The 15,024-nt window shown below is 51.5% G+C and overlaps 1 protein-coding gene across 3 annotated transcripts in view; it reads left to right on the top strand.

The window, feature by feature from the left end:
• Positions 1–15,024, top strand: part of PNPLA7 (patatin like phospholipase domain containing 7) — a 258,686-nt gene that overhangs the window by 139,155 nt on the left and 104,507 nt on the right. For all 3 annotated transcript variants that reach the window (XM_063936182.1, XM_063936180.1, XM_063936181.1), the window contains 2 exons: positions 2,117–2,192; positions 9,964–10,113. In XM_063936182.1, coding sequence (XP_063792252.1) covers positions 2,117–2,192; positions 9,964–10,113 — 226 coding nt within the window. The remainder of the gene's footprint in view (positions 1–2,116; positions 2,193–9,963; positions 10,114–15,024) is intronic.

Raw genomic sequence — 15,024 nt, 5'->3', positions numbered from 1 at the left:
TGCGCACACAGTAAAATGGGACAGCTTGTGTGCACACGTAGAGAAACGGGACAGCTTGTGTGCACCTAGAGAAATGGGACAGCTTGTGTGCACCTAGAGAAATGGGACAGCTTGTGTGCACCTAGAGAAATGGGACAGCTTGTGTGCACCTAGAGAAATGGGACAGCTTGTGTGCACCTAGAGAAATGGGACAGCTTGTGTGCACCTAGAGAAATGGGACAGCTTGTGTGCACACGTAGAGAAACGGGACAGCTTGTGTGCACCTAGAGAAACGGGACAGCTTGTGTGCACACGTAGAGTAACGGGACAGCTTGTGTGCACACGTAGAGAAACGGGACAGCTTGTGTGCACACGTAGAGAAACGGGACAGCTTGTGTTCACACGTAGAGAAACGGGACAGCTTGTGTGCACCTAGAGAAACGGGACAGCTTGTGTGCACCTAGAGAAACGGGACAGCTTGTGTGCACCTAAAGAAACGGGACAGCTTGTGTGCACCTAGAGAAACGGGACAGCTTGTGTGCACCTAGAGAAATGGGACAGCTTGTGTGCACCTAGAGAAATGGGACAGCTTGTGTGCACCTAGAGAAACGGGACAGCTTGTGTGCACCTAGAGAAACGGGACAGCTTGTGTGCACCTAGAGAAATGGGACAGCTTGTGTGCACCTAGAGAAATGGGACAGCTTGTGTGCACACGTAGAGAAACGGGACAGCTTGTGTGCACCTAGAGAAATGGGACAGCATGTGTGCACACGTAGAGAAACGGGACAGCTTGTGTGCACGCGTAGAGAAACGGGACAGCTTGTGTGCACACGTAGAGAAACGGGACAGCTTGTGTGCACCTAGAGAAATGGGACAGCTTGTGTGCACACGTAGAGAAACGGGACAGCTTGTGTGCACACGTAGAGAAACGGGACAGCTTGTGTGCACCTAGAGAAATGGGACAGCTTGTGTGCACCTAGAGAAATGGGACAGCTTGTGTGCACACGTAGAGAAATGGGACAGCTTGTGTGCACACCTAGAGAAATGGGACAGCTTGTGTGCACACGTAGAGAAACGGGACAGCTTGTGTGCACACGTAGAGAAACGGGACAGCTTGTGTGCACCTAGAGAAACGGGACAGCTTGTGTGCACCTAGAGAAATGGGACAGCTTGTGTGCACACGTAGAGAAACGGGACAGCTTGTGTGCACCTAGAGAAATGGGACAGCTTGTGTGCACCTAGAGAAATGGGACAGCTTGTGTGCACACGTAGAGAAACGGGACAGCTTGTGTGCACACGTAGAGAAACGGGACAGCTTGTGTGCACACAGAGAAACGGGACAGCTTGTGTGCACACAGAGAAACGGGACAGCTTGCGTTCACGTAGAGAAAACGGGACAGCTTGCGTGCACGTACAGAGACCCTGCACCTACAATGGTGCACTCTAGTCCTCGATGCCCCGCTCAGTCTGCGTGGTGGCTGTTCATCCCGAGGTGCAGGAATGAGTATTTAAAAACAAAATGCAATTAAATGTAGGCCAGGCACTGCTGACATAAGGGGGCCCGGACGGTGGGTGGCTGTGCTAGTGGGAACGGAGTGTTGTACCGATTTGTCCCTGGCTCTGTTTGGCGCGGAGTAAGATCAGCGTCGGGGATGCAGGAGGATTCAGCACATTACTTTTGTTTTTTTTTATTACACGAAAAGCAATAGACACATTTGCAGCACAGGAACGGTCGCATGTATAACTTTGGCGGGTCTACTTCGACGGTCCTTGACATTTCAGACACCACGTGTTCATTGCCATAGCAACCGAGCGTCCAGAACATCTCAAGTCTTAATCCTACCAAACAAACAAGTGCAATCTAACCTGTATCACTCGGAAGGTATTGTATGTTCATCAGACTTGTCCTGTTTTGCGGTGGGATCCTCTGGATCTTCAGGAGTTAACGTGACCCTTACAGGACCTATTCATGGAGAGATAATGCCGATGACACCCAATTACCCAAATGCATAGTAAATCAATACTTACATTAGTTTTTATGCCAGGCTCCCATTGCTATTAGGGGCTGATTGATGAGCATGTAGTGAGTTGGCAGAGTCTCCCGGCATAAATTAATTCCCATATTCTCCCCATGCAGGTGGTGACCCGGCTCATCCATTTGCTCGGAGAGAAGATTCTTGGCAGCTTGCAACAGGTCAGCGGGCCACTTACAGGTGAGAAACGGATCCTGGCAGCCTCTACGCTCACTAATTAGCAAATTGCTGACTTGCCACATGCAGGAATGCAGCTGCTCTGCCAACTCGCCGCAAGTCATTTCCTGCTATCAGCAGCCCTGGGAAAGGCTGGCGTGGCCCTGCGAGCCAAGGTGTCTCTATGTCATCTAAGTAACCGAGAATCGTCTCTAATGTGCTGGAATAAGTCGTGAAGTGTTTGAGTCGACAGTGGGGCCTCGTGTCTCAGTGATGTGAATTGTTCCCAGTGAATCATATGCTGAATATGGCTATAGCTCCAAAAACGGTATATTTAAAGACCACCTGCCACCCGGTGGGAGGGTCCTGTTTTATTTATTACTGTATTTCTGTAGTAGGGTACATAGGGTTCCACAGGGAACATCTGGGGTGTAGTGGTGGATGAGGCATCCGGTGTATATTCTCTGTGCACTATAAATGCAACTCATTTGGGAGGAGATCGGCAGATGCTGCAGTCCCGTTTCAAATCGCAGAAGCAATTTGCGTTCATAAAAAGCCGCAATTGCATGCCTACGCAGAATGGCGGTTGACTTAAAAGGCGTATCGGCAGTAGCAAATGCGGATGGCTTGTGCCTGGTGAATGTCTTATACGCTTATATCCCACTTGCAGCCATGTTTTCAGCCACTTTATTTTTAGCAAACGCATTCGCTCTTGGGCTTTAGCACAACAGCTCAAATGTTCCTAAAGAAACAGAAATAACTCCCTGAAACGTCTCTCTTTTACAGGGGGAGTTGCTAAAACGCACACAAGGCGTAATATAATGCTATAGTGGCGCAAGTAGGAACAATTGCGCAAATACATTCACAGAGCGATGCTAAGTGTGACATGCGCTGCACAAATTGGCGCAGTAACCGCACTACATCCTTCTGATTGAGCTGCGTCCCATTCCTGCCCAGCTTCCCGTCTCTTAGATCTCTTCTACTCTTCTTTGTCATCCCTCATTTACATAATAATGTATTTTAATGATTGTACAGCAATACAGTACATATGCATAAAGGGAATATGTAGCGTTGCCCATAGCGATCCCTACCAACAACAAGTATGCTTTAGTTTTCTAAATTGCACTTGAAAAATGGATATTTATGATGAAGGTCTAATGAAGATCTTCTTTTGTATAAAATGTTAACTCCCTGTGTATGAAAGACACAATGGGGCACGGATATGAAATCTGCGGCAGAGGAATTAAAAGTGGTACGGCCACATAATTATAGGATATGGTCTGTCCGTCTTGTACAGTGGGAGGCCCCTGGCACACTAGCTAGTAATAGCTATAGTTCAGAAAGTATTACAGGTTATTTAAAGGGATGTAATACAGATGTTCTATTGCAACGCCTTTACTCCATGATTCACTTTGCTTGGCTGTGTCCCCTGAGTAATGGGGCGCACTGCTCACTTCTGTTCATGTACAGGAGAATTGCTGCTGCTTATCTGTAGTATCGGCTACAACAGTGTCTATGGTTATAAAGGAATCATTTGTGTGTTATTTGTGGGAGAGGGATTGGGGACAACATTTGCACCTAGATCACAAATATAAATTCCGCCCGGGGGGAAATAGGAGCTTTTGCCTTACTCAGTGAGGCGGCTGTTTGCTCAGGGTAGCGAATGCGTCTGCTTTACTCCTGGAGATAACGGGGATACAGGCCACCTGGTTTATGCCAGAAGATGCGGCTTTGCTATGATGATAGTTAGTGTTCATTCTAGCACCCTGCACCTTTCAAAATCCGTGCAGTTCCTCTTTCCTGCCTGGGGTGTCGCTCTCTGCTGTGATGCTTCTCAGCACACTCTGATCTTTTACTCAGTGCTTTTCATACTTTACGATCCACGTGGACTACGATTGGGAGCGGTAACCTGTGCCAAGCGCAGCGAGGCACATTGCCCGAAGCATGGCGAGCGAAGCGATGTGTCAACCATTTGTCCATATCGACCATGTCAATGTCGACCAACAGTGGTCGACCTAATGAGTGTCGACCTTAACATTGTCGACCATTCATACCGGAACCGCTGAGAAGCACCAGAGCAGAGAGCGACACCCCAGGCAGGAAAGAGGAACTGCACATGATTTGAAAGGTGCACGGTGCTAGAATGAACACTACTAGTAATAAACATTACAGATACAGGGGCGTATTCAGCTTCAGTAGCAATTTAGCTAAAATCGCAAAAAACTGTTACTGATTAAAATCACATGCTGGGAGCCGGCCAACATATGAAGCACTGCCCTATGATGCGATCGCATGGCGGAAATTGGGAAATCCCGGTTGCCCTCCGCGCACGCTGCCAGCATCGCACAGGCACCATGTTTACCGACGCAGGGATCGCAGGTGACGTCAATTACATCCCTCATGCTGTAGTTTCTTACGGAATCAGAAGCGGTTACGTTTCCGCAGTAACTGCCATCCTTATTACTCAGTTTCCTTGACAGATCGCATTAAAAGGGTTAAAACCTAACAGGTGTAGGCAGCTCTCCTTGTGGGCTTGTGTAGTGTTAGGGATGTGCGCCGGTATTGGATCTAGTCCTGGCACGTACTGTGTAGTTTTGTGCAGGGACTGTACTATAGGGTATTAATAAGAACCTACTAAAAGACCAGAGGGAGCAGCAGATAGATGGAAAATGCTTGATGGTAATGCGGCCCCTGCAGCCTCTGTAAGCCCCTGTAATCTCTCGTTGTGTGATAGAAGGGTTAAAGCTGCTTTCTTTTCAGCCTGCTGCAGAATGTGCACAGAACCTGCCGCCCAGCGCTACCAGTGACTCATCTCTCCCCCCGCAGAGCCTGCAGCCTAATAGTGAAGCATAACTTACCTGCATCATGCCTAAATCTATGGGCCCCCTTCCTTATTAGCCCCCGGTTGGCCCGGCCGGTGAAGGATGGCTGCAATCACTGCGCCTGGGCTGATAATGCGCTCCGTTGAATGCAGAACTGTGTCTGTGTATGTATGAATTAATACGAGCTTGCTTGTTTGGCAGGGATATGGAATTGGCCATTCAAGCTACTCTGGCCTCAGTGACGCACTTGGCAGTAAAGGGGAAAAAGACTCTTTATTACCCTGCGGTGTTGTAAAACTGTTATACACATGTTTTTTTTATAGAGTAGTGAGCATAAATATTATATGGTTTTCAAGCACAATTAAGGCGGCTACCCAGAGCATGCTGAGACTTCTAGTTCCTCGTTACCTGGCTGCATCTGTGTATGGCCTCCTATGTGGGTAGTAGGGCGTCTGGGCGCGCAACTACCTACACCGCCGTGTCCGCCTCACTTCCATAACGCACCCATAAAACGGACGTTCTCTGCACGTGCCCAGGAACCCCCTGAACCATTTTCAGCGCATTTCTCCCTGCGTGCACCTGAAATCACACCTTCGACTCTGCACAGACGCAAAGGGGACGCATGCGCGGAAGTACAGAATCGCCCTATTCCGTCCCACGTCTGCTGTGCGTTCACCGCTGAATCAGGCGCAGCGCGTGAGCCGTGTAGATGTTTCACGCCTGTACTTATATATAATTTACCAGTTTAATGTTGCAGGAAGTGTATGTGCTGTTGGGCTGTGCTGCGTTCAGCCCTCATAGGGGCACTTAGGATACATGATAAATAAAGCGCGTATTTCTCTACATCATGGCGGTTCCTGAGCGCAGGTTCTGTAGCTGAATTCTGCATATGTAGCTGTATGAGAGAAGATGACAGACAGGCTAATGATGGCAGCAGTTACGGTATTACCCTCCTCCCCCGGCGGTGTGATGTTACTGTCCGGACGGCTCGGCAGAGTGCTTCTTGATGAATGGGATGATTATCTGGGCTTAGGAGCTGAGGCTATGTGATGTGACGGAGTGCGTGTAGATCATGGCCTCTCCAGTCCTCAGAATGACAGGAAGATTATTCCCCTCTTCTAATCCCTTCGCTATTGTAATGAAGTGCACATGTAATATAACAACACTGGCGTGACGCAGCGTGCATGTGTGGTGTAATCCATAGCAGTCCGTTACTTGCTGTTATTTTATATACTGTGCCAGAGAAATTGTAGCTCTAAATCGGTTGTGTGTGGTTGCAGCATGTTTGTTACAATGCGCTATTAAATAAGTCCCTATATTTATAGTTCTTACCTTCTATGCTGTCATACATGGAACACGGGTTGCCTGGTGGGCTGGCTGTAATGAGTAAGGGGGTATATATGGTGGGCGGACGTGCAGAGAGCAGGGGGTACTGCCTGGTGGGCGGACGTGCAGAGAGCAGGGGGTACTGCCTGGTGGGCGGACGTGCAGAGAGCAGGGGGTACTGCCTGGTGGGCTGGGGTGCAGAGAGCAGGGGGTACTGCCTGGTGGGCTGGGGTGTACATAGCAGGGGGTTCCGCCTGGTGGGCTGGAGTGCAGAGTGCAGGGGGTACTACCTGGTGGGCTGTTGTGCGCAGAACAGGGGGTTCTGCCTGGTGGGCTGGTGTGCAGAGAGCAGGGGGTACTACCTGGTGGGCTGGCGTGCAGAGAGCCGGTTTAATATTACTTGGCAGAAATAACACTCTATAACTACATCATTACAGCACTAGCCAGACCAGGCTAACAACCACATTTGCTAGTTCTGTTGTTTCGTACATAGTAGTCACATAATTCCATACAGATCTTATGCAAAACTGCATCTAATCAGCCCATATATTTGCATCTGGTTAATTAGGATAAATATCCCCCTTGTGCCGTTGGAATAATCAGCTCAGACTGCGAGCTTCCTGATCAAGCCTTCCTTTTACAGTCTTCAATCGTTGCGAACATTCCCGTCCGTCGTTTGACGGTGCCTGTGGCGGGGACTAGTTATATTTCACATGAATGCCAATGTGCCGAGTCTGAATTGTCGTCTCTTCTCTTCACCCTGCACCGAGAAAAGTATAGCGGTGTGCTATTGAAAGGGTTCCCAGCAGGCACGTGGGAGCAGCGGAGAGGTACAAAGCGCAGGCGTTTCGGCACAGGCCGGCTCCCAGCTGTCTCAGGCTCTTTTCATGATTGAAGGCGTGCTGCTAGCCACAATAAATATGTTGCATAACCAGAGCTTTTGTAAAGGATTCGTATCCAGTGTCCTCCGCTGCACAGACCCAGAATCATGCCTCAGATAATTGACCCCGATAGTTCACATTTCCATCCCTGCAGACGATGACGCTACTGTCACGTTTAACCTCATCATTACCTGCGTTTCCACCAAGCATCATTGCAGCATTACTGGTTTTATGTGCCGTTCTCTGTCGCCGTATACTAGCCGTACTTGTATATCTATATGCGGCCATTGATGTGCAGTTGTTTACGAGTCACGGGTGCATAACACTCCCTACCATTGTAGCGGCCTCTCTAGCTTTCAGATGCCATCACTCTATTGACTTGTTCGCATCCTTCTACAACGTCAGCCAGACACGTTGTTTCATCTTCCTAGCTTGCTTTCCGTGCTTTTCATCCTTGTTTTTTATGCAATCTGTAGGTGGTTTTCATTCTGGCTGTTCTGGAATGCAGCTCAAAGATGCTTTTCTGAGTTCAAATGTACTGGATGCAGAGATCCCAGTACAGCTATGTCCTATTTAGGGTCAGCTGAAACAGATGACTCCTCCTGATGATACAAAGTCATGACTGAAATGCACATAAAGTGTAGGTCAGGTTGAAGGAGGACATGTATAAGTTATAGAACTACTGATTGTCTTGCGCCCCTATGTCAGGATTGAAAGTCAGATAGGATGGATGGTTGACTGGTGCAATCCGCGACAGCCGCAGAGGCTAAGTCGCCAGCGATGAGAATTGAATAGGCCCCTAAGGATCTTGCAAATAAAACGCCTTGCGTATCTGTACGTTCTCTAGTAATGATTAAAGCGATTACTTGGTCTGAAGATTCCCCTGTATTATAGCGTGTTGCCCATAGTATGTAGTCTGTATGTGGCACAATGCCTTAGGCCCAACGTCCTCAGGATTCAGTTGAGAAGTGAAAATAGAATTTGAGCAGTAGTGTAAAATCTGATTATTAGGCTGCGTCCTTAAAGTCACCTACCCGTAGCGAGACCTAAAACCTCACAGGCAATTTGCTTTATATAAGAAGATAGGTATTGTTGACATATGAACATTTGATGAACTAATAGTTTTCGGGGTGAGGTACGCTCTGACCTGTTTTCCTCTGCACAATGAGACTTCCTGACTAATTTCATTGAATGATTTGGCACTGGACATTTTTGTTCTTCAAATGACCATGTCGGATCATACAGAACAAAAAAAGAAACAAAAAGGGGGAAATGCAGGTGCACACTATGAGCACCAATCAGAACGATTATAATACACTACAATTTAACGTGGAGTGTAGTTGAGGTTCTTAGCACAATTTTTGGCCAATAATGTGGGCACACTTACCACGTCACAGTGGCCTCATCAGGTGGGACCCTAACACTGATATATCCGAATATAGGGGATAGGGGGTCAATCTGACCCGTTCGCTCGCTGCGTTTTAACGCAGTAGAGGGAACGGGTCCCTACTGCGCATGGACCAGCGCCGTAGTGTGCCGGCGCATGCCAGATGGCTAAAGGCCGTAGCAGGGATGCGATCGCCTCTGCCTGATTGACAGGCAGAGGCGACCGCTGGGTAGGAGGGGACAGAACGGCGGCGTTTGGACGCCATTTTGTGGGTTTGGTCCGACCAACGCAGGCGTGACTGGACCGAACGGGGGCGGGCCGCAGCGGCTGCGAGACGTCACACGCAACCGCTGCGGTCCGGTGAGCAATGAGTAGCTCCCGGCCAGCACGCTAAAGCTGTGCTGGCTGGGAGCTACTCTTGAAGTGCAAAGGCATCGCCGCTGTGCGATGCCTTTGCACTTCTGCGAGGGGGGGCTGGACTGACATGCGGGGCAGACTAGCCCTGTGCTGGGCGTCCCCCCGCATGTCATGGAAGAAGATCGTAGCTGTGCTAAATTCAGCACAGCTACGATCAACTCGGAATGACCCCCATAGCCAGGTCTTACCTATCCTTGTGCCCATTCTATTCTAGTGGCTGCAAGTGGGATGACTAATAGCAACCAAGATGTAGACATGGCGGCCGGGCACACCACAAGTCGCACAGAACTCCTCATACCGGCAAATACACGCATTTATTCAGTGCGCGCTGTTCAATAGCGCCTGTCATTGCATCATGCCCTGCGAGTACTGTACAGATCAAAGTGGGTGAGCATGTCATATAGATGGTTTATTTAAAATACATAATTATTCCCAACAATGGAGTAAATGTACTAAGATGGGAGTTCTATTTAAGATGGGATGTTTCTCATAGCAACCAGTCAGATTCCATGTATTATCTGAGTATATATGAAGGTTCTAGATAAATGAGAAGTAAAATCTGGTTGGTTGCTATGGGTAACATCCCATCTTAAATAGAACTCTCATCTTAGTAAATTTACCCCAATGTTGTTGAAAAAAAAATAGCTTGATTTAACTATAAGGTTTTTTTTAATCTTATACAAAATCCAAATAGTGAATAGAATCCATATATAATACCTAAGGGACTATCATAATGGAAGCACGTGTGGTTTTCCATCCGTCGTTCTGTAGTTGTGTTTTTTCGACGTGCTCGATATCACTGTTCCTCTCTTTTGTAGAGGCGTCAGTAGTGCCACGTTGTATCTTGCGGTAAAATGTAGTTGAGAAGAAAAGGGAATTTAGCCTAAAGTGTATGTACTGTGAACTCGTTATATAAGTGGTGCTCTAGTGTGTTTGACCATCGGGATGTTTCTTGTTTACAGGTCACAGTCTGGGGCTTCACACCACCGGCAGTAAGTGGGATTCCGGCAATCCAGCCAGTAACCTATCCACGGTAGCCATTCTGCCCGTGTCCGAGGAAGTTCCTCTCACCGCCTTCACGCTGGAGCTGAAACACGCGCTCAGCGCAGTAGGTGTGTACCTCTTCTGTTACCTGTTGTGTAAAGCAATACAGCGGCGATTCAGTAGTCCTTTAGTACAGAGTACTTGCTGCAGTTATTGGTTAGTTAAGTGGTGCAGAATACGATCAGGTAAAGTGGATCTTTTGCTTTATATACTTTTTTAAATAAATCAAGGTCAGTTGTGTTTCCTGGGCCATACATAAATACTCTAGCATTGTCAGAAGTCAGTATGAACATCAGGGCCTTCGTCTGGCAACCCTCCACCTTGTCACTCAGACCTTTCCCGTCCTCGTTACACTGTAATGCCAGAGGTCTGAGGGAATGCTGCAAGGTTCCCTGCTGTGACGCCACTGGGGAGGGAGGCGTGAATTCATTAAATAAACAGCTAGGACACAGAGGGAGTAATGGCTGAATGCAATCCAGTTTCGCGCATCTATTTGTCAGCAAGGAAAAACATTTTACTTGTAAGTATAGACTTTCAGGGTGTGCTTTTTAAACAAATCAAATGGACAAGGAGCAGAAGAATGAGCCATTGCAGATGCTTTATTAGTGAGAACCAATCGAACCAAAGCGCAGAGTATTTCAGCAGTATGGCCCAACCTTGTAGACTTGTAGGGAAGATTCCTGATGGGGTTAAAAAATGAATATCATCTGAGTGTGGAGATCCCCTGTAATGCTAAGGCAGTTGTAATGCCTGGGGTAACGGATATACGGAACAGATATATTAGAATCTCCTATATATTTGCCCAAGTCTGTGACTCTGTGCCCGTAACGCTGGGCGGAGTCACAGGCACAGATCTGGCCAGGAACAGTCCCCTCCCTCTCTCCGCCCAGTCCCCTCCCCATCTCCGCCCAGTCCCCTGTCTCCCTTCTCCCCGTACACTCTCTCTGGTGACACCGCAGCCGCTGACTGTGAGCGGAACTCACACTACCCGCCTCACAGACTAGCGGCTGCTGCAGAGTTCAGGGGGACATGCTGAGCACTGGCAGCTGCTCTCGCTCCCTCTCCCACCCGCGGCATCCACCCGTCACTTACCCGCGGTCGCGGGTGAAAAGGGGGCGTGGCACCACGGAAGGGGCGTGGCTTCGCATCCCGACCCCCGTTTTCGGCACAACTCGCCCCCCCTCCCACCCGCGGCAACCACCCGCATCTGCCCCCCACCCGCGGCATCCACCCGTCACTTACCCGCGGTCGCGGATGAAAATGGGGCGTGGCTTCGCGGAAGGGGGCGTGGCTTCGCGTCCCGACCCCCTTTTCGGCACAACTCGCCCCCCCTCCCACCCGCGGCAACCACCCGCATCTGCCTCCCACCCGCGGCATCCACCCGACACTTACCCGCGGTCGTGGGTGAAAAGGGGGCGTGGCTTCGCGGAAGGGGCGTGGCTTCACGTCCCGACCCCCCATTTTCGGCACATTGTGGGTCGGGGCATACGGCCTTCACCCGGACACTGCTGAATCTGCAGTGCTGGCTTCTGCACTGTGACAGGAGCCGGCACTTTGGTGTCACCACTCAGAGGGTAACACCCGGGTGCGGCCCGCACCCACGTTGTGGCGCCACTGCTCCCGCAACCACCCGTAGCACAAACACCCGCCGCATCCACCCACCACCCGCGGCACTCCCGTCCCCTCCCCCACCCAGAGCACAAACACCCGCGCCACCCACCCGCGGAACTCCCGCCCCCTCCCCCACTGGTAGCACCAACACCCGAGGCAAACCAACCGCATTCGCCCCCCACCCTCGGCACTCCCACCCGCAGCACCAACACCCGTGACACCCACCGCATCCACCCACCACCCGTGGCACTCCACCCCCTCCCCCACCCGCAGCACCAACACCCGCACCACTCGTGGCACTCTGCCCCCTCCCCCACCCACAGCACCAACACCCGCTGGCCCCCCCTGCTGCACCCAACGCATCCCCCACATCCGCTCCCACCCGCGGCACTCACGCCCCCACCCGTAGCTCCCACACCTGCAGCACCCCTTGCCCCTCCCCCACCCGCTGCAACCCTGCCCCTCCCCCATACCCACCTCTCCCCCCTGCTGCACCCTTCACCCAACCCGCACCACCACCGCAACTGCCCCATCCTGCACCCACCCCTCCTGCACCCACCCCTCCCCCACCCGCACCACCTTCCCAACCCTCGGAACCCCAGCAGCTGCCTCCCACCACCCAACTGCACCACCACTGCTCCAGCTCCTGCCCCCCCTCCGCACCTGTCCCCCACCCACAGCACCTCCCCCACCCCCATCATCTACAGACACCTCCCCCACCCCCAGCACTTCTACAAACCATCACCCAACCTCCCACTCTGCAACCCCAACTCCCCCTACATCGCCCCTCCCCCACACACAGCACCTCCAGACCCCCTCCTTCATCCACAGCCTCCTGTACCTGCCCCTCCACCACCAGCATCTACAGACCCCATCCACACCCCCTCCCGCCCCCCCCCCAACCCACCCGCAGCATCCTCACACCCGCCGCACCCCCTCCCCTGCCCCTACCCTACCCGCCGCAGCTGCACCAACCGCCCTACCCCAACTGCGGTATCCCTGCACCGGCACCCTCCCCCACCCACTGCAGCAGCACACCTGGCCCACTACAACCGCCGTAACCCCACACCCACCACTCACTCATCCACAGCGCCCACGGACCCCCTCCCCCATCCGTGCCATCCCCGCACCCGCCCCTCCCCTAACTACCGCACATCCACATCACCTACCCCATCCAGATCACGTACCCCACCCGCAACACCCCCGCCACTCCCACAACCACAGCACCTACCCGCCCGCATTATCTACAGGCACCCTCCACATCTGCGGACCTCCCACACCTGCCCCTCCCCCACCCGCAACACCTCTGGACCACCACCCGGACCACCTCCGGACTCCCTCCCCCATCCACAGCTCCCCCGCATCCACCCCTCCCCCATCCACAACATCTACATCCCCCATCTGTGCCATCCCACACCTCCCCCACCCACAGCACTTCTGAAACCCATCACCTAAGCTCACCCCCCCTGCACCTCCAAACGCACACCCCTACATCGCCCCTCCCACACACACATCACCTCCATACCCCCTCCTTCATTCACAGTCCCCCTCCCCCACCCCTCCCCCACCAACAGCAACTACATTCCCCATCCGCGCCCCCTCTACACCTCCCCCTCCCCCACCCACAGGACCTCTGCACCCTTTACGCCATCCATGCCCCTGCACCCACCCCTCCGCCACCCACAACACCTCTGGACCCCCCCCCACACCCAACCCTCCACCACACGTAGCACCTCGAATCACCATCCACAGCCGCTACAAGTGATTCCCACGGATAGGAACCTCACTGAACCCACCCCCTTTCCAAACCCCCCAAACTTTTGTGAGTATAGTTGCTACCAATGGACATTGGATTAATTAGAAACACTAATACTGTGGCCATTATATGTATAAGCAACACTGCTAACTGTGCCCATTGTGTATAAGTGGCGCTGCTACCTGTGCACACTGTGTGTATAAGCGGCTCTGCTACCTGTGGTCACTGTGTGTATAAGCGGCTTTGCTACCTGTGGGTATTGTGTGTATACGCCGCTCTGCTACCTGTGGGTATTGTGTGTACACGTGGCTCTGCTACCTGTGCCCATTGTGTGTATAAGCACCTCTGCTACCTGTGGGCACTGTGTATAAGCGCCTCTGCTACCTGGGGGTATTGTGTGTATAAGCGGCTCAGCTAGCTGTGGGCACTGTGTGTATAAGCGTCTCTGCCCCCTGTGGGTATTGTGTGTATAAGCGGTTCTGCTACCTGTGGGTAATGTTTGTACATGTGGCTCTGCTACCTGTGCCCATTGTGTGTATAAGCCCCTCTGCTACCTGTGGTCACTGTGTGTATAAGCGCCTCTGCCCCTGTGGGTATTGTGTGTATAAGCGGTTCTGCTACCTGTGGGTAATGTATGTATAAGTGGCTCTGCTACCTGTGGGTATTGTGTGTGTATAAGCGGTTCTGCTACCTGTGGGTATTGTGTGTATAAGCGGCTCTGCTACCTGTGGGCACTGTGTATAAGCGCCTCTGCCCCCTGTGGGCATTGTGTGTATAAGCAGTTCTGCTACCTGTGGGTATTGTGTGTGTATAAGCGGCTCTGCTATCTGTGGGCACTGTGTGTATAAGCGCCTCTGCCGCCTGTGGGTATTGTGTGTATAAGCAGTTCTGCTACCTGTGGGTATTGTGTGTATAAGCGGTTCTGCTACCTGTGAGTATTGTGTGTATAAGCGGCTCTGCTATCTGTGGGCACTGTGTGTATAAGCGCCTCTGCCCCCTGTGGGTATTGTGTGTATAAGCGGCTCTGCTACCTGTGGCCACTGTGTGTATAAGCGGCTCTGCTACCTGTGGGTATTGAGTGTATAAGCGGCTCTGCTACCTGTGGCCATTGTGTGTATAAGCGGCTCTGCTACCTGTGGCCACAGCACCTTCGTATCTTATCTACAGTGCATTGCTGTTACTCATCTGGTACTTCATAATGCAGACACTAGCAATATATACTACACTCTACACTATGTTATTCATTGTGCCCTGCGGCCACTCTGCACGCCCTCACAAAGGCCTACGCCCCCTTGACAATCGCACGCCCTCCCCCCTTACAATATTTACCCACTGCCATAAAAAAAAAACAGGTAATACTCCATATAATAACAATTATAGCACAGCTGAAGCCCGTGCAGGGGATAATGAATCGTAGCCCCTTGCAACGGTATTTTCTGTCTAACACCTTCCCTTTCTTTATCCTCTCCCTACCACCCTGCCTCTCCCTATCCTTTACCGATCGCACAGCGTTTCTCTAACGTCCTAAGTGGATGCTGGGGACTCCGTAAGGACCATGGGGAATAGCGGCTCCGCAGGAGACTGGGCACATCTAAAGAAAGCTTTAGGACTA

Source organism: Pseudophryne corroboree, chromosome 8 (genome assembly GCF_028390025.1).
Source record: "Pseudophryne corroboree isolate aPseCor3 chromosome 8, aPseCor3.hap2, whole genome shotgun sequence".
In the NCBI taxonomy this organism is placed as follows: domain Eukaryota; kingdom Metazoa; phylum Chordata; class Amphibia; order Anura; family Myobatrachidae; genus Pseudophryne; species Pseudophryne corroboree.
Note: the sequence above shows the minus strand (reverse complement) of the source record. Positions and strands in the feature narration are given on the sequence as shown.